We start from the raw sequence: 25,812 nt of genomic DNA on the forward strand, positions 1-25,812 counted from the left end.
TATAATTTTTAATTTTCTACTGTCTTCATTTCGTCCGTCTCATCTTTATCATCCGAACCACCACCCACCCATTCCCACGATTCCTGAAAGGAGGCTGAAGAGAGCCTTCCACCCTATTTTCCGCTGTAGTCCGGAGGGACTGCCCACCCACCAGCATTAGTGGCTGATGGGCCTTCATCCCAGGAACCTGTGGCTTTATGTCCATCGAGTTTTGAGACACCCTGTACATACCTACCTCCATAATTTATTTTATTTTACGGATATTTGTTATTACCTGATTTACTCACTAATAACAAACAGTGATGCAAATCATGAGGCTAATAATGGCGTAAAGGCTCAAATTGAAATAGCAATATCATTTTCTTGAACAACTTATAATTCTAGTAGCTGTACCTGGTATTTTTATACTGCATAAGAAAGACTATTGAAGACTCATCACATCACTTAATGTGGGGAAAAATTGATACCTTAATTCTTCCGAATTAAAAAAAACTAAAAACTTTTGGGTGTTTCATTCCCACCAGCCAGTAATGCTGGTGGGCGGGCAGTCCCTCCGAACTATGCCGGAAGGTAGGGCGGATGGCCCTCTTCAGCCTGCTTTCGGGAATCGTGGGAATGGGTGGGTGGTGGTTCGGGTGAGAAAGACGAGACGGACGAAATGAAGACAGAAGAGAATGAAAGATTATCTGTGGAATATTACTGCCCCAGCATTTGCCTAAGTGATCCAAGGAAACCACAGAAAAACTTTGACCAAAGCAGACGGACCCGGAATCGAACCGGCGTCCTCCCGAATGCTAAGCAATGGTCTAAACTACCGAACTACTAATGCATCTACTGTATAACAATATTCTGCAAATGGCGTTCATAACGCTATCTGTTGTATTAATGTGAAAATTCATTTCCAATTTTTTCCCACATTAAACTACCTCAGGTTAATGAGGGAAAATTTGTTGCTGTTGTCAGACCATGACCGAGAATCGAACCCGGGACCAAAGAATACAGACCCATAGAAGCCCATATCAGTGCGATTTGGTGTCGCAGTAGAATGCTCAGTTCTAACTGCGACCGTAGGAGTCGCATGATCGAAATAGGCAGGCTGCAGATGGAATTGTCAGCAGTCGTTGGCCATGCGTCGACCAGAGTAGTTATGAGTAGGGGTGGATGAAAAATATTTTAATTAGTAACTGATTATTATGAAAATGATGTTCAATATTTACATTTCAGAGAATAACAACGGTCAGAATAGAAAATATTGATAATGATAAAACAATATAAAATGGCAATTATACTACAATCAATGGAATTGTTTATTACTAGGCGGACTTGGGGACTAGTCTATTTTCACTAATTTGACTATACAAATTAGTTTATTGTTAGTTTTTTTCAACTATCAATCCATAAATGAGACTGAATTTTTAGCGAAAAGTAGAAACATTGCATGGAGTGAGTTGGATGGAAAGTGGGAAGAGGTCACGTGGCTACGAGCAGTTTACTCGGCTACCTGCCCTTTGCTCCTCGAAATTTAGTATGTATTTTTTAATTCTCAAATGATATTAAATGTTGATTAACAAATGCAACAAAATTACGAAAAAAATATTATCGTCTGAACTCATCGGTTGAGAATAAACAATTCCAACGATTATCGTATAATTGCCATTTTATAATGTTTTATCATTATCAATATTTTCTATTCTGACTGTTGCTATTCTCTGAAATGTAAATATTGAACATCATTTTCATAATAATCAGTTACTAATTAAAATATTTTTCATCCTAAAAGAAAAATTTTTATGTGCACCCCTACTCATAACTACTCTGGTCGATGCACGGCCAACGACTGCTGACAATTCCATCTGCAGCCTGCCTATTTCGACCATGCGGCTCCTACGGTCGCAGTTAGAACTGAGCATTCTACTGCGACACCAAATCGCACTGATGTGGCCTTCTATGGGTCTGTATTCTTTGCCGGGACCTTTGGCTTTACGCACTAATGCTCTCAGCCCTAACCTACGAGAGATGATAACAACAACAACGACAAACCGTACTTATTAGATCACAGATCTGTCGAACTAATGGAATTATATTTATACTATATATAAGAAACGCTTAACATTAAATTGTTTATTTAATACATTTAATAATTCATTTGATATTAACCACTATTAAATGTAAAAGCCATTCATATATATATGCTATTTGTAGTAATTCATAAAACGCTGTCTATAACCGGTGTATATGTAAATATCTGGTAATTATAAAATTAACAACTTACAAGAAGCGATCGCTTCATCTAATTGCTAACTACTTACATTGATTGAGATAGAAATCTCGACAGAGACAACTTGGACAAATTGGTGGTGCGTATTCCCTCGAATAAATCCATTAAATCAACTGCTGATGCCACATCGCAGACACGGAGATAACGACACCCTTACTTAGAAACGGATGGGGTTCATTTCATACACTGCTATATAGTACCTACATATGTAAACAGTTCTTTATAACTAAATGTTCTATCACTACGTTGGTCAGTTCTTGGTCAGTTTGTTTTAGTAGTGAGCCGAATGGAGATCCTGATACCTTATTATTGTCAAAATGGTTTAACTGAAAGAAACAGAAAAAGGAATCGAGTTAAAACTTCAGCTGTACATGAATATTATTACACTTCCTTTGTGATTAACAATGCTTGACGTTAGAAGGTAATCAAGTATCAATTTTATTGTTTTCTTTAGGTACGTAAATCTTACAATTGTATTGTCCAAACCATTGACAATATGTTTGCAAATAAAATCGAGATCGAGAAAGTTTGGGTGGTACGGATAGAGTGCCTATTGAAGTTTATAGCGCGATCGCCGAGGGATGATATCGACTATAACCTAAAAATCGGGCAATTCACATGCGATATACTACGTCTTCTTGTTGATGATTGCAAATAGTACATTGGCAAGATCTTTCTCCAATTCCTGTTACAACATGCCTTAAATAATCCCAACTTGTTTCCTTATAGTAGTAGTAAATAAATATGTTCTTTAAAAGTTCATTACATTTGATATTCTAAAGTTTTGTCACACATCAAAAAATTATTTTACATAATGTTTATATACATTTAAATACAAATTTAAATGACATTAAACATAGCTACTGTTACGAGTAATAAGGACACAATCTTGCAGAATCTACGTTCTGGAATACTATCTCTAGAATATCCAACCACTTTCAATAGATTGGGAGGTATAGACTGAAAAGCACCTGACGTTATAAGTCCTAAAACGGCCTGAGATAGAGGGGTTTTAGTTGGTAGGCGCCCCTTGGAGCGAATCCAACACTACCGAGTCGTACGAACGGCTGGGGGTCCTTTGAAGATTATTCTCTTCCATGAAGATAAAAAAAAATCGGAACGATAATTCTAGTTACCAAGCAAAAGAAAGTAAAATAAAATGAGCGCAGAAATGATTCAGTGCGACATAGAGTACACGAGTGTTTAATTATTTATAGATCGGTTACAACAGTGAGAGGTGTTTTATTACTCGGCAGTATGTATACGAGGTCTGTTCAAAAAGTAACGCGAATTTGGTGTTTTTTTCAAAAATTGTTATTTATTCATGAATATCTATTTTGTCCCCTTCAAAGTAATCCCCACCAGATATTATACACTTGTGCCAACGTTTCCTGCAATTCTCGGAGCACTTCAAAAATGATTTTTTGAGATCTTGTTCAGCTCCTCCTTCGATGCCGTTTTCATCTCCTCGGTATTATTAGTGTGTCCCGAGCAACGTGTTGTGAGCACGGGCGTTATCATGGTGCTAAAGTCAATTTTTGTTCTTCCGCAAATCCGGATTTTTCTGACCCATTGCTTCGCATAAATTGTGCATAACAAGCAGGTAATATACCTTACTGACTGTTCTACCCTGTGACAAGAACTTATGATACACCACGACTCTGCAGTTGAAGAAAACTGTAAGCTGTTATAACAAAATTTTTAGTCACAATCGTCATACAAGGTTTGTCCGTGAAATTAATAAGACTGATTTCCTTCCGCCGCGACTGTACTTCGGAGCGTGCGCGTACCGACTGGATTTCGTAGAGGGCATTCCTAGCTAACGAACGAGCGGCTGGTGAGTTGTCTCCGAGCACCTGGACAGTTAGAACAGGCTTTTTCGCGCGACGTGTTTCTGTGAGTGGTGCAAGCCGAAAATGCAGCGTTCGTTAGAGCAGAGGTACGCGATTAAATTTAAACATGTGTGAAAGTGACCCCCAATTTTTGAATAACGTAATCACAGGTCATGGATCTTTGAGTATGATCCCGAGACAAAGAGGCAATCTTCCGAGTGGCACACGCCGGATTATCCTCGCCCTAAAAAGGGAAGAATAAGCAAATCCAAAGTAAAACCTCATTGTCTTTTTTGACATGAAAGGCATCGTCCACCATGAATTTGTTTTTCTCGACAAACCGTCAACGTCAAGTTTTACGTGGGAGTGCTCAAGAGACTCAAACGAAGGGTCAATCGGGTCCGACAAGACATCGCAGCCGACTGGAAGTTGCACCACGACAACGCCCCGGCTCACACCGCCTTTCTTGTGGTCAGCTACCTGACCAAGGCGGGCATCCCACCGCTTCCGCCGCCGCCCTACAGTCCAAATGTGGCCCCCCCAGACTTTTTTTTGTTTGCTCGCCTGAAAAGGCCAAAGAAAGGCAAGCATTTTGAAACGACAGAGGGGATCCAAGCAGCATGCACCGCGGCTCTTAAGGCTATTCCGGAGAATGCCTTCCGTAACGCCTTCAATGCTTGGAGATCGCGCTGGCAGCGCTGCATCAACGCAGAGGGAGCCTATTTTGAAAGTTTTTAAGGAATTGCAACGATTGGCTCAATAAATTTATTTAAATCGACTCAGTCCTATTACTTCTCGGACAAACCCTGTATAATGACTGTAATGGGTGGTTATGTACCTATAATGCAAACACGACCAGTTTGCACTGGTATGTATGCTGGGTTGGTATGCCCGTAGCCCGCGTTCTATTCAAAGCCGACGTTGTCCTTTTCTTAATTTTTTATCTCTTTCTTATATCCTTCTTGACAAATATTTTGTTTATAAGGTAGGTGTTGTTGTTGTCGTGTATTTCCTTTTGTTTGATAGTCACCTTATGGCTTCTCTTTTTGTTAGCATTGTAAAATTGGAAACATGCTTCATGAAGCTTTTATATACTTAAAATTTAATCAGGATGACCATGACGTCACGGGCAAAGCACATCTTTCTGCAATAGGACAAACGAGTCGGTAAGTCGTGCACTGTGCCTTCTAACAACAACGGCCTTCGTTTTAATACTACAACATTATGATAAACTCGAAAGTTTTGTGTGTGTGTTAGAGTCTATTTATGAATAGACATAAAATTTGGGTTTGGTTCTATTATGAAATTGTCTACGATCGATACTACGGTGATATTAACTTAATTACATCAACTAACTTTCTGAAGTCGTAGATTCTTTTTTTATCCATTTTACATTTCATAATTCATGATGCATATACACGACTGGAGTTTTCTCCAGATGATGCGTTAAACACAATTTACAATAGGATTGGAATTTAAATTGGAACCACTTGCTCCTGAGTGTTATATGCTAAATTATAAAGGTCCAAGTAATCATGGTGAATGCGAAACAATTTGGATAATCCAATGTATAATTGTTTATTTACATGCATATCCAGGTTTGTATGAATTAACGTCTAGGGACTATAATGTGTATACAAGGAGAGGTACCAAAAAATTTGTAATTCAATAACTCAATCAAGTACCTTTAGAAAGACCTGGAGAAATGTTCAATTATTTAAGGAAATACGCGTTTTAGATCTGTAACCAAACGTAGGTATATCAACACATTATTTTCTTACTGAATAAGGTCTGTGAACTTCAGGTTTTAATCCTTGTTGAGTTTTTGCTGTGGATATGTAGCAATAATTAATTGGATAGATACTAATAATGATCTCCTTTCTGTAGAATTTACCTGCTTCGAATGTGAATGAATTCCTATTTCGAAGCTTATCGTGACATAGAGAAGGAATTGAGACAATTTTGAAATAACGAACTGGTTAATAACAAGGTTTAGAACCTCAAGTTATTGGTATACTTCGTTTACTTTCTGTAGCGATCTGACCTTCAGTTTGACCGGCGCAAAGTAGAAAAGAACAGCACTAGGCCAGAAAAGGAAGGAGACTAAACTCTTAACTGGTGGGGAGCGTATAATACGTACAGTACTGCACGAAAAAATTGGCCATTTTATCCACTACAATTGCATTGCTCTAATGTGCTGTTATTGGTACCAATTACTACTGAAAATATCAACGAGATGTTTATTTATATTTGATGATATATTAAAGGCTTTAACGCTTGTTCTCGACTCGCACTACTATTCATGATTGAGCAAAACTTTTGGCAGGTACTGTATAAAAAAGTATGTTTAATGAACAAGAGTCGAGAGTATAATGAGCTTTTTCTCCCTAACTACATTTTGCCAGCGCGCATCCAAGAAATTGAAAGGGGTATTTCGCTAGAGAAAGTAAATGAAGTATAATAGGTTATTTTCTATTAATATTTAATACCTGGTGTACTAAGTAAATATATTGTTAATTAAGGTAGGGGCTATTGGCAGGCTATAGAAGAACTCGTGTACCTATCTTTTTCCCCAAGCCATTTGAATACCTACTTACACCTTTCTGCGGGATACAAAGATGTTGCACTTGGCAATAGTTTTTCTTGTAGAATCTTTTCGATATTTATACTTCAATCCACAAACTGAAAAGTTTATAGCCCTTGCAGACATGTATCCCCAAATCATTAGGTACACCTTGCCGAAATTTTATCGTTCATTTAATAGAAATAGAATGAGTTACTTCCGATTTAGACATAATTACTCGTTTTCGATAATCCCCGATACCAGTGCCGGATTAAGCCAGCGCGGAGCCTGTAGCAAATTCTATCAAAAGGCCCTTAGACTGTTTTAGGTTAGGTACTTATCGAGTTTATGGTATTAAATAAAACAAAACTGTTACAAACAAACTTTTTTTGATTTAATTTGGGCAAATTTATAAATAATGCTGTTGATATCGACTTCTCGGAGTAAATCATGTTCAATATTCATTAAAGTGAGGTGATTAAGACGTTGTTGGCTCATCGTGTTCCTCAATTCATTTTTAGCACGTTTTAATGTTGAGAAAGATCGTTCACCACTGCAGTTGGTGATCATGAGAGACAAATAAATGCGCACAACAATTTCAACGTTTGGGAAACAAGATTTTAAAGAATTATTTATCAACAGCTTGTAAACCTGCATTTCCAGAGCCTTATGATTCCTGCTGTCAATAAGACTAGCCACATGAGAATTGAACACTGTTCTATTTAGTATTTTTTAAGAGATAACTGAATACTTAAAAAAATCGGTTGCACCGCTATATTATATAAGACAACAATACTCAACACAATTACGAAACCACTTTTCTCAAGAATGATTCATATCGAAAGTACTATTATTATCATCCAAACGTAAATATCGATCATTCCTTATAGATTGGTAGTCAATATAACCCTTTTCAAATCGGTAGGGTTATCACGACTAGCACGGAGAAACTATTAGGGAATTCCCCGTTTTCTTTAGCAGTATTGCCAACTTGCGTGTAGTGCGGTGCGAAACATGATTTTTGGTATGACCAGATAGAAAAATAAAGTTATAGTTGATCATTTTGAAGCAAATATTTTCTTCTTAGTAATTGTGAGTTGTGACTAAATCTAATATATAAATAATACTTTTTTATGGTCAGAAAACATTGGTGCGCGGGGCCCCCAAATCAGCAGCATTTGCTACTTTTACTTCGTGGCTAATCCGGCNCGAAACATGATTTTGGGTATGACCAGCAGATAGAAAAATAAAATTTAAGTTGATCATTTTGATGCAAATAATTTCTTCTTAGTAATGGTGAGTTGTGACTAAATCTAATATATAAATAATACTTTTTGATGGTCAGAAAATGTTGGTGCGTGGGGCCCCCAAATGCGCGGGCCCGCAGCATTTGCTACTCTTGCTTCGTGGTTAATCCGGCACTGCCCGATACATAAGTATGTCAAATTCAAACATCCGGAAATATGATATGATATGCCATACCAATATAATAGTAGTTTTAATTATAGCATCCCAAATAAACTAAAACCTACTTTAAAATCGATCTTCTGCAGTTTTTTTTGGAAATAAATATTTACTTTTGTTTGACCACTGTATTTTGCAGTGATTTCCCGAACAGGTCCTCTTAGAGATTTATTACACATTTTCAGTGCTCGTCTTCTCGATCGCTATTAAATATCTGTTTTGCTTGTTTCCTTGTAAAAACTAATTATACCGGAAACTATAGATTTTGACAAATGTCCATGGCTATATTGCGAACGCTGTTATTGTCATGTTATTTATTAACAACAAAATCTGTAATTTTCTTATTTATTGCTACACAACGTATCATTTTCAACTCAAATCTGCTTAATTACCAATCGCAAATGTCAAACGACAAAGCTTTTCCCTTTTCTTTTTCTCAATCACTACTGCTTGATATTGTTTCTTTGAATCATCTGTCTATATATTATCTTAATATATAAAAATTTCAATAAAATTTTGTGACGGTGTATGGTTGGTTCTAGCTTAAGAAATGGGATAATTTTGGATGCGATAGGTGACCCTACTATCGAGATCTAAATTTCTTTCAAAATTTTTTTTTCAGATTTCTCATCCAAAAAAAAATATATATATACTTATATCGGATCAGTACCCCGGAAAAATTAAGATTGAAAAATGTACATGAAAAAGAAATAGAATGAGCCATCTCGCACCTCTCAGTGATATACATAGAGGTGAGGATAATAATCCTAACAAAACCACCAACTGCTGCTGCAATGGTGATGCTTATTCGAGTGATGCCGCCAGTATATTCTAATTTTTCGTCCATATGTGATCACCATGTCCACATATTCTGCGTACAAAAACATTGTTTTTGAAGTGAAACTTCTTTACGCACGGTAGGGTAAGTTCGTTTCGTGCGAGTTGCTATATAACGTAATCTCGGCCACGTAGTCGAGTTCGTAGTGGGGATCGCTTGAGCCGTGAGCGCGCTTCAATGCAACGTTCGTTACAGGCAACTCCGGCATGTATAGTGTAAAATTTAAATTCATTTCAGTGTACAAATGATACCATTAAACCAATTCCTTAATCCCTATCCCGGTAAGTTTGTGTGTTTGAAGAAGTTTCACTTCAGTAGCGTGTTGTATATTAACATGTTGTATTTTTCTATTTGATATTTTGACATTGTTTGGAGCGCAGCGTTGTACGGGTGCGAAACATGGACGGTGGGCGCTGCGGAAAAGAATAGGTTAGAAGCGTTCGAAATGTGGTGTTACAGGCGAATGATGAGGATACCGTGGATAGAGAAGGTTAGAAATGAAGAGGTATCAGAAAGAATAGTAGAAGAGACGACTCTATGGAAGTCAATGAGAAATAAGGGAGATAGATTGGTAGGAAACCTTCTCAAGCATGAAGAGGTAGTCTAAGACATATTAGAGGCAGAAAAAGGAGTTAAGAGAAGTAGAGGTAGATCTAAAACTGTTCGCAAATAGTTAAGGATGTGGGATGTTCTAGTTTTAGGAAAATGCGAAGTTTAGCTCAGGATAGCACGGAGTCGAGGTACGTGTCCAACGAGTCTTAGGACTGACGACCTTATGATGATGATGATGATGACTTTTACACTTCAGTAATTTTTGTAGTTTATGGTAATAGCAGTATAACGAAGGGCGACAAGATAACGCGGCTGCCAAATTGGCAACTGTTCTGAATCATTAGCGGCTCGTCAACAGGAGGCGCTATTACGAGATGCACTCTACATTACCTCCAGATGTTATCTTTCAAATATTCTGGAATACTTATCAGACATTTGTTTAGAATATAGAAACTACACACTATCTGGTAAAATGTACACTGTGGTATAATATATATTTTTTATAACTTGTTTTATGTTTGTTATTCTACATTATTATGGATAATAGTATTAGTACTCTTCATCGATTTAGTGTTCTTTGTTTATGGAACAATGAGGAATTTCATCAAGCAAGAGTAGGTAACATCAATTAGGTACAGTAAAAGTTCCTTATTCACGATTTCATTATTCGCGGATGCAATCGGTAAACAGAAAAAGATTTGGTGTCATTTATTAAGGGGATTGACCGCAGTAGACCGCTCTTACCTGGTGTGAATTTTTCCGAATACATGGGTTTCTATTCTAAACATTGTGATTTAATGCTGCGAGATAAATGTCGGATTTTTTTATGGTAACAGACAAAGCTTCACACTAACTCGATACGTTTTTGGTTTTCAATAATATGGTCATTAAAAGCTTTTACAGGTGCTTAAAATTGATGATTCTTGCAGGACACGTATTTTCAATAGAAATTAAAAATTTAAAAAATGGCCTTCGACAAGATTTAGAACAAAGCTTTATCTATCTTACTACAAAATTTCAAACCTCTATTCCAAACATTAAACTGATAATATCTAGAACCGATAGGCATGTTTTTACTGTACAGTTCGTGCACTACTGATTTCCCTTAATGTATCGGCATCTTTTGAACATGTACGTGCCGAGGCAGCTTTTATAAAAGATGTAACCGAGCAAACAGAAAAGGATTCGATGTTATTTTTCAATGTATCAGTATCTTTTAAGTACTGTTGGCTCGTGCCGAGGCGACTTTTATAAAAGATGTAAGCGAGTGGACTAATTCAAAATTCAAAACAAGAAAAACTTTTTAAACCCTTGTCTAAAGCTAATTACAACGATTAATTTTAATTGCAAATTTCTCAATGAATTGATTTTATTCTGATGCATATTGGTATTATTTTGGAACCTTAGAACGTATACTCTATGATTTCATACTAATTACCATTCTATATCCACTGTTTTTGTATATCCACCGAATAGAGAGCTTTTACTGTACTTTACATTATGACATTATGGGTGGTGTTTAAATTCTTTCACTTCTAAGGATTCAAAGGAGTAAGGCACTTTAGCATTCTTCATTATTATAGTTCAACTTGACTAACGGAAACCATTAATTTTGTTTCCCTATTATCTACTATAAGGAAGGATCCTTCTACATATAGCTGCTTCAACTACGAATGTGTACCAACCTATATAGTATTTCAAATCTCTAGGGATCGATAACGAGTGTTGTGCCCATTATCAGCCCAGTTTAATTAATTCAAATCTTCCTACGACTTTCGCCTTTTAGGACTCAATTAATTTACAAAAGGAGAAATAATTACCACAATGCGGAATTTATTATCTCCTGAAGCATACATTATACCATAATTTCTTGCAGAAAATAAAGGGTTTTAGGTCAAATAAAATTGTATTATGAGGGTATTTAATTTCCTTCAATATTAAAATAAATTTCTTCCCACGTTTGTGTCGAGGAATGCAAGTTAATGAAAAAGTACAAGCTTCAGCTCATTTTGAATATAAACAATGGTATATTAAATATTGAAAGTTGAAATCACTCACTTACGTAAACTCTCGTCCAATGATTTGGAACGTTGAAAAATTGGATTGAAGAAGCGAATCTACTAACAAATTCGTTTTTAGTCAAGAACTCCATCTCAAGAAAACACTTGACAGAAGAAATAAATCAAGTCAAAACATCACGAATTGTTGTGGAAAGATAAGTCACAGTGGTTACAAAAACGTTTGGACGTTGGCTTCCCATTGATTACATTCGATTTACTTTTCGATCGATTTGGTATCACATAATGTAAGATGTCATTGGAAAATAATGAATAATTTGATCATGAAATTACCCACTTATTTCTGTTGTGATTCGAACCTGAAGGCTTTCATCGGTGGGAGTTGCTTTCTACTGTTCCGCTAGAACGAGTGATGAGCATCTTCCAAGGTTCTTCCAAAGAAGGAAAGGGTCTACATCCAGCATTAGAGATGGAAGGTCCTCTGAAGAAGCTCGCCAGCAACTCCAACAGATGACGGCCTTTATAGTCAAATCACAACAGCAGTAGTTCAATATTAATTTGAAATCATTTTTTCGATTTTTTATTTTTTATCCACTACAAACTACCTCAAATTAATGAGGGAAAAATTGTTGCTGTTGTCACACCCCCGCCGGGAATCGAACCCGGGAGCTTTGGCTTTACGGGGTGTGACAACAGCAACAATTTTTCTCTTATTAATTTGAGGTAGTTTGTAGTGGGTAAATAAAAAATCGAAAAAATGATTTTAAATTAATATTGCACCGTTAGAGAAGTTGCTGAGAACCTAAACATACTGACTGACTCCTGTCATTCGATTTTTAACAATGATTTGGGCATGAGACGGGTCGCCGCGAAATTCATACCAAAATTGCTCAGTTTCGACCAAAAAAAGCATCGCATTAATATTGCTAAGGAATTGTTGGACTCTGTTCGCGACGATCCAAATTTGCTGCAGAGGGTCATAATTGGTGACGAATTATGGGTTTAAGCTCAATCATCTCAATGAAAGTTGCTTTACGAGCCAAGATCGAAGAAAGCACGTCAAGTTAGGTCGAATGTGAAGGTTTTGCTTATGGTTTTCTTCGATTGCAGAAGCATGGTGCGTCATAAGATCTTGCCGCAGGGTAGAACGGTCAGTCAATAATGATGCCCGTTTGCACCGACGTAAATAAGTACTACTTAGCTTTAAGTAGTTCTTAAAAGACGGAATTGGTTTGCACCGCAAGTTAAGTCGCGCTTAAGAATCGAAACAGATGCTTAACTTTAAGCACAGGATGTTCCTGACTTAAGCATTGCTTAAGCCTATCGTAACAATTTCGGCAGTAGTTCGGCATTTTTCGCCGTAAGAAAATAACATCGTTATAGTAAAGAGGTTATTATCATGTTACTATTANACTATGCATGCACTCAGTTTGATTTTAATAATTTTTTTATTCGCTATGTTTATGGTATTAGTCGTAATGCGCATAGGTCCAGTTTTTCATATTCTTTGATACAGTTTTTTGCGTCTCATAGAATTCCTAAGCGTACCTACCTATACACCGAACTGTTACACCTAACTACTCAGTGAAATAGCGCTAAGTCCTAGCTGCAAGACGCAAGAGTCTTGCAGGCTATGTCTTGTTCTTGCTCAAGTCTTGCACGGTCAGTCTTGGTCTTGGTCTTGCTAAAAATACGCGGTCTTGTTCTTGGTCTTGGTCTTGCAAAAACGCAAGAACAAGACCAAGACCGCAAGACCAAGACTGAATTTGGGCAACACTAGGTTCTTTACATAAGACTATTATGTTTGTGCCAATAAAACACGTTGTTCTAAACTCATAAAACATATAATGACACATAAAAGAAAACTACATTCTACCGGAACTCAAAATACTATCGAATAGATGTCTATACATAAAACAAAAGAAAATAAAACAACCTTCAGGTTGACCCTTACAGGTAAGAACATGGAATAATATATAATAACAATGTCTCTCTCTTCACTTTAACATCTTCTTCTTCTTCTTCTTCCAGGGTAGGTTCGAGGTTCCAGACTTCCCCTACTGTTCGGCCAGCCAATAACAAGTAAGTAAGTAAGCTTCGTACTCTGACTTCATCAAATGGATAACTAATACCCCTTTCTTTATTTGATTTAGAAGTGAATCTCAATCCAACTCAACAGTTACTCAGATCGCCTACCCATACACAACGTAAACTATACATCCTCTCATTATTACGGTCAACTGTCGTCTGCCACTGGCTGGTATTAACCTTCGCCGTACACCCGTCTTAATCCCCTCCTTTATGCGGTTCGGTTTTAATTTCGAAGCATATCACGGTTTTACACCTCTACACGAGGTATTGGAGTCATATGCTTTATAAGTAATCGTCTCCATGGCTCTGTAACTGAAGTTTGATCGATTTTTCATGATTTTTGAGTCTTCCTGAAGTTTGCATGTCGATCTTTTTAAAACTTTCCGGTGGGCGTTTTATAAAATGACCCTATTATACCAGCGCTATTCAATCCCTAATAGCTCTTCCGGTATCCGATCTGATTTGGGACTCTGCTCACCTGCCGGGTTATACTCCCCTAGCCCACCGTATGGACTGTACCCGTTATCTGTCAGTATCATTCCACTATTCTTTGGTAATGATGGTCGAACCAATTTCTAGAGTTCTAACAACAATTTCTCTTTGTGAAGTTCGTCAAGTGATTCATATTGTTGTTGTAATGTTAATAATAAAATAATGTTTCACTCAATGTTCAGTAAGTTAATTATTTCAAATATTGTCAACTTTTTAACTTTTTAATCATGGGTGATAATGCTATTCTTCAATTAGTGTATTTAATTTTTAGAGGATGAAAGTTTCTTTGATTTAAGATAACGTAGATTTTGAAATAACGACTAGTTTGTCCAATATCAATTATAGAAATATACTGAAAATTCAATTTCTGAATTTTTTACCTGCTGCACGTTACCTCAAATTAATGAGGGAAAAATTGTTGCTGTTATCAAACCCCCGCCGGGAATCGAACCCGGGACCTTTGGCTTTACGCACCAATGTTCTGACTACCAAACTACGAGAGGTGACAACAGCAACCACGACCAACCGACCTACAAGGTTAACGATCCGTCGTACTAATGTGACTATATATACTAAATATACTATGATTAAACATACATACAATTTAGACATCTTTTTAGAAGTGAGTTAGTTTAATATGAAATATTATACTAAAAATTCAGTTTCTGAATTTTTTACCCACTACTAATTACCCATTACTAATTTAGCGGTAGTTAGCGTGTAGTGGGTAAAAAATTCAGAAATTGAATTTTCAGAATAATATTTCATATTAAACTAACTCAGACTAAAAAGATGTCTAAATTGTATGTATGTTTAATCATAATATATATTCAGTATATAGTTCGACGGATCGTTAACCTTGTAGGTCGGTTGGTCGTAGTTGCTGTTGTCACCTTTCGTAGCTTAGTGGTCAGAACATTGGTGCGTAAAGCCAAAGGTCCCGGGTTCGATTCCCGGCGGGGCTGTGATAACAGCAACAATTTTTCCCTCATTAATTTGAGGTAGCGTGTAGTAAGTAAACAATTCAGAAATTGAATTTTCAGTATAATATTTCGTATTAAACTAATTCACTTCTAAAAAGATGTCTAAATTGTATGTATGTTTAATCAATTATAGATTCTACTACACAATTAAATGCTTTTAAAAATGCATCTCTTCGCGAACATTGTATTTTGACAATACAGTTGACTGCAGCTTCTCCGTTTCAAGTTGAATAAGTAATTTAGCTTTTATCATTATTAAATTATATTATGAAACACATAGAATTGGCATTTATAAAATCGTTTGGCACAGGATAATCTCAGACATGACCGATTTTGAACAATATCTGCTATATATAAAAACAAAAATTCCTTGCAGGCGGTCGGTTAGCTTCATTGTAAGCAAGCGAAGTGTTATGCGCGACATCAGGCAGTACTTACGTCTCCTGTCAAACAATGGCAGCACTCAACAATATAAAAACATAAAAAAACGCAATTTCACTGTGAATTCATCATCTGGCGGCTATCGCATATTACGGAAAAACAGGAAGCTGTCTATTGTTAGAGCTGCAGCCTGAATGCTAGTAAATTAAGTGCAGCTTGAAAAATTAGTAGTTTTATAAAATGACATAAATCTCGTCTTTTGAAGCAATGACGTCAATGGGCCAATTAAATCCATTGTACGTATGCGATTTATTATCCGAGTCCCGCTATAAAGAAATGCATATACAGGCAAGACAAAAAGTTTACCAAATATAGAAATTATACATTTCTTTTGGCATTACTTCTTTTTAAGTTGCACTAGCGAAAATGCTTAATTTAGTCAACGTGTGGAATACATATTCTTTCAACCGTGTCTATCTGAAAATAACACCTACTTCTCTGAAAGCTGTTCTAAAATAACCGAACTCTCAACATCCTTTTTTGCAAGACACAATCCCCTTAAAAGCGCTACTAGTTTACTCATCATGAGGTCGTCAGACCTAAGACTGTTTGGACACTCATCTATGCTGTTTTCTATCCTAAGCTAATCTTCGCATTTCCCTAAAACCGGAACGTCCCACATCCTTAACTATTTGTGAACAGTACCTAATCCAATCTAGGTATACCTCTACTCCTTTTAACCCCTGTTTCTGCTTGTAATACTAATCTTTTATGCCTGAGGTGTCCTACTAACCTATCTCTTCACTATTTCTTATAGACTTCCAGATAGTCTCCTGTTCTTTCTAATACCTCTTCATTTGTAGCTTTCTCTATCCACGGTATCCTCATCATTCGATAGCAGACATTAGCAAAAAAATAGGCAATAGTGACCTTGGTCTTGAAATTCTTAAGACGCGGACACGAGATTTTATGTGACTTTTGACACAATATTTCGAATGTCCAAATAAAGGATTATTCAAATTTACAAGTTTAAGTATCTCTCATTCCGAGGTGAAACACCTAATATGACTGGACTAAACATACATCCTCAACAATTTTTTTCGAATTTCTAAATTAACCGTTCGCGAGCAAAAAAGCAATTCCTTTTTTATTGAAGGCGACTCGACCCTATGCTATCCTCTACTTTACGTATATCCCTACTAGTCCTTCCGTCCAGACTTATCTTACTTCTTAGATACCGAAAATCTTCTTCTAATTCTTCGTCTCCTATCTTTATATTCGGTCTATCCTAATTTTTTCTTCCCTTGCATACCAAAATTTAGTTTTACTTTTATTTATTTTCATACAATACTTATTTGTCAATATTGTCAATATTCGCAATTTATCATAATTTAAAGTCCAAAAGCAACGGTTTAGGTTAGGATTGTGTTTTAGTGGACCGTTCCTATAGCAGAGTTATTAAAATGTTTTGTAAGGATGCATTCTGTTTGTTTGTCTTTGATAGCATTTGCGTCTGTTAAAGAAATTTCTAACTAAATCTAGAAAACTGCCGATTCGCCGCCCAGTAATCCCAGTCTAACGTAAGACAAAACTTCTTTTCCAAGAAGACATTTTCTAATCGCATCTAAAAGCTGTTAAAGCTAAGGTCTTTTCTAACTGATTTTTTTAACCAACCTTTTGTCGAATTTATGACCGCTCTTTAGATAATTTTCATTGTTAGGACAATGCCGAAGGACAACACGCAACGGTTTTTTGCTGACAGAGCAAGTCTACACAAATCGACCGTCAATTGGCCATTATCCCAATCGTCACGCCATCTAGATCACGACAGTTCCCAAAGGCTGTTTTTTTGGTTTAGCAACTTTTTGTCACATGTTTAATTAAGTTCCTTTCAGACAAAATTAGTTGAACGTTATTCAATATGTTCTTTAAAAGAGCAGATCACTGACATGTCCGATTTGATTTCAATTTTTATCCACTCACCTCTTTTTGCCCACCACAACCAATCCACAGACAATTCATCATCATCATAAGGTCGTCAGTCCTAAGAATGGTTGGACACGCACCTCTACTCTTTCCTATCCTGAGCTAATCTTCGCATTTCCCAAAAATTAGAACATCCCACATCCTTAATTATTTGCTTATGACTAATTTGTACTACTTATAAATTTCATATCTAATAATTTCGAAAGTACTAATTTTTTCATACAATGTAGAAATCTTCCCGAAGTGAGTTTGTTTTAATATGAAATATTCTCAATTTTTACCCACTACATATTACCTCAAATTAATGAAGAAAAATTGTTGCTGTTGTCACACCCCCGCCGGAAATCGAACCCGGGCTCTTTGGCTTTACGCGCCAATGCTCTGACCACTAAGCTACGAGAGATGACAACAGCAACAACGACAAACCGTACTTATTAGGTCACAGATCTGTCGAACTAATGTAACTATATACTGAATATAAATATACATACAATGTAGAAATCTTCCCGAAGTGAGTTTGTTTTAATATGAAATATTCTCAATTTTTACCCACTACACATTACCTCAAATTAATGTAGCTTAGTGGTCAGAGCATTGGCGCGTAAAGCCAAAGAGGCCGGGTTCGATTCCCGGCGGGGGTGTGACAACAGCAACAATTTTTCCTCAATTAATTTGAGGTAATGTGTAGTGGGTAAAAATTGAGAATATTTCATACTAATTTATTGTTTCAACCATGCCCTTCAACGAACGTCAATTTTTTTTACTACAACTTTTGCCATTTCTAACATCGCCTTTCCTATTCTTTTCTACCAATATTAAACTGTCTCCGTCAAGTACTCCCATAATTTGATTGCGCTTATCTCGGCCACACCTTTTTCCCCTTCTGGCTTCTCAAATGATAAAACAAATTGTGGACTAAAAAAGACTTATCATTAAAAGAAAAGAAAGATTAATCTGTTCGGTATGACAACGCCCACTTCATTTCTCAATTGCCAGACTTATCAAACTTGTAAAATTTACTATATGAACTATATCGATGTCCTTGTGTAAATAAAGTTATTTAGTGTTGTGACAATTATTGGACTATCCTTACCAATTCGACAAATCTATAATCAAAGTAAACCTAACGAAATAAAAACACTTTATCATCAGAAGGTCCTAAGAGTGGTTGGACACGCACCTCCACTCTTTCTTATCCTGAGCTAATCTTCGCATTTTCCAAAAATTAGAACATCCCACATCCTTAACTATTTGCGAAAAGTAATCTAATCTAGGTGTACCTCTACCCCTCCTTACTCCCGTTTCTGCCTCTAATATGTCTCTGACTAGACCTTCATGTCTGAAAAGGTGTCCTACTAACCTATCTCGCCTATCTGTTATTGACTGCCGTGGAGTCCTCTGTTCTCTTTCTCTTTCTAGTTTCTCTCGTTTCTAACTTTCTCTATCCACGGTATCCTCATCATTCGCCTGTAACACCACATTTCGAACGTTTCTAACTATTCTTTTCCGCCGCGCCCACTGTCCATGTTTCGTACCCGTACAGCACGGCGCTTCAAACATACACCTTTAATAATCTTTTTCGAATTTTTAAATTTATCGTTCGCGAGCATAGGTAGTACTTGTTTTTATTGGTGGCGACTCGACCCTGCGCCGTCCTCTGCTTTACATCCCTACCACTCCTTCCATCCTCACTTATCTGACTTCCTAGGTATCTTCTAAAATCAGCCACTTCTTCTAATTTTTCGTCTCCTATCTTTAAATTCGCTCTTTCCCTGTTTTTTCCCTTGCATACCGGTATTTTTGTTTTACTTTTATTTATTTTCAAACAATACTGTTTTGTCAATACCGCTTCTATTGTATTTGAAGCTATCTCTAACTCCTCCTTGCTAGATGCTAATACTGTATACTAATCCTTTGCTCCTGTACGAGATATCTATCTCTACAGTTGTACTATCTTTAATGATGTTGGCCACAGACAATTACTAGCTGTTAATAATCATAAACTGAAAAATTAGAATGAACTTTTTTTATACTGTTGGCAAAAATCACTAGCCCATGGCACTTTCATCTTTCGCTGGAATTTATAGCTCTACTCGTATCTGTTATTACCCCAACAAACATAATTTCGATTACAATCCTTATATTAACCTATAACGTCTACGACGATGGTCATTTTTATTTAGGTATCATCTCAAAAATTATTGCTGTAAGCACCACTAACAATGGTAGAGGCTCGTAGTTTACAAAATTGCCAATCGTAAACTTTTTAATGATTAAAGCATTTGATTGTCCTGAGATGTTCGCAGATGTTTAAAAAACAGTGCACTGTCGATTAACACCACTAAAATTAGTGTAAAAACGAAGACGAGAAATATTGTCCAACTGTTCATTCATAAAATAATTCAAAGTGGTCTGTGTTCTGTCGAAACTGCCAGACGCGGATCGCGATTTCGATCTTTTTGGATCTCATCAGCGCGTCGCAGGCAGTTCCGACAGAACACAGACCAACTTTTACCTGCTGTCTTAACAGTGCGTTTTAGAAAATACTACAAACGGCGCAGTAAACGCCATCTGTAGCACGATGCTACATTTTAGGATTACGACGCGCTGATGAGATCCAAAAAGATCGAAATCGCGATCCGCGTCTGGCAGTTTCGACAGAATATAGACCACTTCGAATTATTTTATTCGATTAAGCTAACGTGCCTATGACGTTGAGGTTGGCTACGCTACCACACAAGTGGCCCTTGTTGAAAAATACGTACCTAATCCTAAAATGTAGCATCGTGCTACAGATGGCGTTTACTGCGCCGTTTGTAGTATTTTCTTGTTCATTCATAATTACGTCGTTGTCAAATTATGCTTGGAAGTATGTTCGCATTATAAGTAGTATTAATACCTCTTTCATAGGAGGTAAATTTTCCCAATATGAAAATCTTTTGCATCGTAATCCTCCACATGAAGAATATCCGTAGGTACTGGAGTCATATGCCTTATAAATAAACGTCTCCATAGCTCTGTAACTGAAATTTGATCGATTTTTTATTATTTTTGAGTCCTCCTGAAGTTTGCATATCGATATTTTTAAAAGTTTTCCGGTAAATGTGTTTCCTTTTTTATAAAATGACCCTGTTATACCAGTTACCGAAAAGAAATGGTATTTAGGAAGTGCAGTACTTTTCTCGGGGCCAATTGAAAATTGATTTCAAATGTATTTTTCGATTATGGTTACCGTGTCCTTAATAGTCAGACAGCAATTCATAAAACTGGAGTCGTTCGTTCCGGGAGAAAATGTATGTGTATGAGAAGATGGCTATCTTCTTACAACGAATGCTCAATGCTGCACAGACTATGATCATAAAATTATCGTGAATAAAATTCTTCGTCCAATTTCATTTTCCCCCTTCTTCGATCTGCGCAGGTAAAGGACTAGTAGACTCAATAAATATTGATAAACAGAATGCTCACCATTTAACATTTTCTGCAAGCATTTCTGCTGCTGCCTTTTTGATATTCTTATCTGAAATGCATGTTTCTTCTTCCGCAAAATTTTGGTAACTGTGATAACAACTATTATAAGATGTGCACCCAAAGCCTACTGGAAGTCATTTAACTTCATCTTCATCATCACCATAAGGTCGTCAGTTGTAAGGGTGACTGGACACGCACCTCCACTCTTCACATTTCCTTAAAACTAACACATCCCACATCCTTAACTATTTGCGAACAGCAGTCCAATCTAGGTCTACCTCTACCCCTCCTAACTCCTGTTTCTACCTTTAATATGTCTCTGACTAGGCCGATCTATCTCGCCTATTTCTTATTGACGCCCATACTCCTCTGATTCTACTGTTTTCTAATATCTCTTCATTTCTAACCTTCTCTACGCACAGTATCCTCATCATTCACCTATAACACCACATTTCGAACGCTTCTAACCTTTCCTTTTCCCTCGCGCCCACCATCCATGTTTCGCACCCGTACAGCTCCGCGCTCCAAGCATACTCATTAACAAGTTTTTTTAAATTTTAAACAGTAGTCCAAACTAAGTTTACCTCTACTCCTCTTAACTCCTGTTTCTGCCTCTAATATGTTTCTGACTAGACCTTCATGTCTGAGACAGTGTCCTATTAGACTATCTCGCTTATTTCTTATTGACTTCCATAGTGTCCTCTGTTCTTCTTTCTAATACCTCTTAATTTCTAACCTTCTCTATTCACGGTATCCTAATCATTCGCCTGCAACACCACATTTCGAACGCTTCTAACCTTTTCTTTTCCGTCGCGCCCATCATCCATGTTTCGCACCCGTACAGCTCCGCGCTCCAAACATACACATTAACAAGTTTTTTTAAATTTCGCGAGCTTTGAAGTGACTTCTTTCTATCGAAGGCAACTCGACCTTGTGCCACTGTCTGCATTATATCCTTACTATTCTTTCCGTCCTCACTTATCTGAATTATTAGATACCTAAAATCAGCCACTTCTTCTAAGTTTTGGTATCCTATCTTTATATTTGCTCTTTTCCTACTTTTTCTTCCCTTGCATATCAGTATTTTTGTTTTACTTTTATTTAATTTCATACAATACTGTTTTAACAATACCATCTCCATTTTATTTAAAGCTATCTCCAACTCCTCCTTCACTACTTGGATAAGAATTTTATGCCAAAGTTTAATACTGATAAGAATGACTTTTTATTAATATACGAGTGACTACCGCATAATTTCCCAGATAACCGGTAAAGTAACCTTTCTTATGTGCAACCGTTAACGATTATCGTGCAACAACTAAAGAGATTTTTTGACTAGACGAGACTTCGAATGAATAAATGCACGAAGCTAAGTGCATCATAAAAAGTAAAATACGGACTCGTTACGTAATAATCAACCATTCGCTAAATTTTCTCCATTTCCCCTTTTAGAGTTGAATTGAAGTTTGTGTAGCAATCTGGATCACATGTCATTAGAGAAAATATAACGAATGCTGAAACCGTTTCGTGCATCGAATGAAGTCTGTATGAGAGTTGAATCCAAAACAGTTTTCAGTAATGTTCCCCATGTATCCCATTGCTATATTAGTCGTTCCAGTTCCGTTACTTTTACAACTTCTTTACAATAGATAGCAGCTGAGCGTGTTTTCGTTGGTAATGTGACATATGCAGATACGTATGAAACCTTTTACGAATCTGTTTGTATACCCATGCAACATATACCGGGTGTTTATGAAAATTACCGGAATAGCAGAATATAATATTTATAATTTCTACCTAGCTATTCTTTGGCGATCATGGTTTGGAATTTGACTGTCCTTCAAGGTCATTTCACTTTGTGCTAAGAGCTGTGCGTTCTTCGCGCTCTATCTCAAAAACAGTTAAACCTATAAAAAAATATTCGGAATTTGTGGAGAATTTTATGCTGTACAGTTTTCATAATAGATGCAAATGACATTGAGACCAAAGGAAGCGAAATATTTGCCTAATATCGATTTTAGTAACTTTGACTTGAATATCTTAAGACGCGGACATGGCATTTCTGTGACTTTTGATACAATTTCTTCAATGCCAAAATAAAGGTTTGTACAAATTTACAGCTTATTACCTCTCTCCTTAAGGTTGACCCTCGTTGTTGACTTAATTGACTGTATTACCTATATATAGGGTTGTTCGGAAAGTCATTTCGTTTTTTCCCGACAGAGGATTTAATTGTATTCTTTTGCACCCAACTTCACATTTAAGCCGTATAATTTTTATATGTTTTGAGAGCTTATATAGCAAGGCTTGTGAGTGAAAAATTCCATTTAATTCTACGCAGTAGTATTTGGTTGGTGCCCTATTAAATATGGAGAGCGATAAGCAGCATTTTCGACATATCTTACTGTTTTACTACAGAAAGGGTAAAAATGCTGTTCAAGCCAGAAAGAAATTGACTGATGTGTATGGAGAAGGTGTGTTGACAGTACGCCAGTGCCAGAACTGGTTCGCTAAATTTCGATCCGGCAATTTTGATGTCGAAGATGCACCACGTTCGGGAAGGCCGGTTGAAGCTGATAAAGACGCGATAAAGGCATTAGTTGATGTGAACCGGCGAATAACAACACGTGAGATCGGATTGAGGTTAAATTTATCAAATTCAACAGTTTATGACCACTTGAAAGGCCTGGGATTATCCTCGAAGCTCGATGTATGGGTTCCCCATGTTCTCACAGAGAGAAATCTGTGTCGCCGCATTGACGTCTGCGATTCGCTTCTCAAACGTCACGAAAATGATCCGTTTTTGAAGCGCATCATCACTGGGGACGAAAAATGGGTTGTATACAACAACGTCAAACGCAAGAGGTCATGGAGCAAAAAAGATGAACCGGCTCAAACCATTTCCAAAGCCGATATTCACCAAAAAAAGGTGATGCTGTCTGTTTGGTGGGATTTTAAAGGAATCGTTTTTTTTTAGCTTTTACCGGATAACACAACGATTAATTCGGAAGTCTACTGTCATCAGCTGGACAAACTGAATGATGCACTTCAACAGAAAAGGTCAGAACTAATCAACAGGAAAGGTGTAGTGTTTCACCAAGACAACGCGAGACCTCACACAAGTTTGGTCACTCGCCAAAAGCTTTTACAGCTTGAATGGGATACAATGCTACACCCACCATATTCTCCAGACCTGGCACCATCGGATTATTATTTGTTCCGGTCACTCCAAAATTTTTTAGACGGTAAAACCTTCACCTCAAATGAGGAGGTCAAAAACCTCCTCGATCAGTTTTTTGCCAGCAAAGACCAAAAATTTTATGAGCGTGGAATTATGCTACTACCAGAAAGATGGCAAAAGGTGTTGGACCAGAACGGTCAATATATAATTTAATAAAGTATTTGTTTATTATACGAAAACTGTCTTTCATTTCCACAAAAAAAAACGAAATGACTTTCCGAACAACCCTATAGTAAGTTTCCCGGAGAGAAATTGACAAATATTTATCAAGCGCACCTTAGCTGTTAGGTAGTCGTTTCCACTAATTTCTATAATGGTATTAGCACGTATTAATATCGTATACAGGCGGGTAGGAATTTAAGAGCTAGGCCGTGGATTACGCTGGGCCGAGCGGCATGGCCTAGAGATTTAGGCCATTGCTTAGCATCCGTCGTCTTGGTCCAAGCTTTTCTGTGGTTTTCTTTCATCACTTAAGTAAATGCTGGGGCAGTAATATTCCACAGATAATCTTTCACTCTCTTCTGTCTTCATTTCGTCCGTCTCATCTTTCTCACCCGAACCACCACCCACCCATTTCCACAATTCCTGAAAGCAGGCTAAAGAGGGCCTTCCGCCCTACCTACCGGCGTAGTTCGGAAGGACTGCCCGCCCACCAACTTCAGTGGCTGTTGGGAATGAAACACTCAAAGTTTAAAAAGGTGTGCTGGACTTCGCTCTTTAGCGCGATTGTCCACACCCCTCACATCAGTGGGCCACCTATTTTCGACGTTTTCTCCCCTAAATACCCCGACTTCTCTCCACACTCAACCCTTTTCCCAACTCAATCCTCTTTCCACTCCCAACCTTTCCATTTTATATGGTGTATAATACTGAAGGATGTATAACCTTCGGATTGATCTCCTTATTTGAGGGGTTTTAGTTGGTAAATATCCAGCACTACCTTCTGGAGGTGTCTTTTGAAGATTTTCCCTTCTCGAGAATCATCTAAACAATAAAGAAAAAGGTGCGCTAGGTTCCTAGACGTTCAGGAGCGCCAATACTTCTCTGCTTCATGTCATCGTTGTCCTATTTTTATGACTATTTATTATATTGGTTACCTTTATATTATTTAAGTAGTATTTTTAATTTTGCACTATAACCGATGCCAGTAAAACTTTTGTTTAAGAATTTTTTGCACCTGAGCTCTTGATTATCCAGCCCCGTACATTATCGTATACGATTGTCAATAAAAAAGCACATAAATTTTTGTTTGTAATCGAATATTAGATGACCCACATCGCAACAGAAGTAGAAGGTTGGTATCACAGTTTTGGTAAAACAAGGAAGGAAAAGGCCCTTACTATTAGTTAATTACTACCAATGTGTCAAAAACTGAACCTTCTGCACATTACTGTGAGAAATGGTAAATGCACAGTGGGTATAGCCTGACTATGTGGTAATTTGTCTGAAACGGAATGCACGAAAAAAAAATTAACTCTGAATAAACGAGATATACGAGGGTGGATTGATAAGTTTCCGGCCTAACCAAGAGATGACGCCACTAGGCCTACCTTGAGGTGACATTCTATAGTACCATCCTTGGATAGCTTGTAGCTATAGTTTCAGCCCGATCTCCTTGCTAG

At 37.1% G+C, this 25,812-nt stretch overlaps 1 protein-coding gene across 2 annotated transcripts in view; it reads right to left on the reverse strand.

Moving 5' to 3' along the window:
• Positions 1–25,812, reverse strand: part of LOC108734264 (synaptotagmin-7) — a 663,520-nt gene that overhangs the window by 424,332 nt on the left and 213,376 nt on the right. For both annotated transcript variants that reach the window (XM_025978974.1, XM_025978973.1), the window contains exon 2: positions 2,310–2,604. In XM_025978974.1, the coding sequence (XP_025834759.1) occupies positions 2,310–2,383 (74 nt within the window). In that variant the 5' untranslated portion in view covers positions 2,384–2,604. The remainder of the gene's footprint in view (positions 1–2,309; positions 2,605–25,812) is intronic.

Source organism: Agrilus planipennis, unplaced genomic scaffold (genome assembly GCF_000699045.2).
Source record: "Agrilus planipennis isolate EAB-ADULT unplaced genomic scaffold, Apla_2.0 scaffold77, whole genome shotgun sequence".
Taxonomy (NCBI): Eukaryota; Metazoa; Arthropoda; class Insecta; order Coleoptera; family Buprestidae; genus Agrilus; species Agrilus planipennis.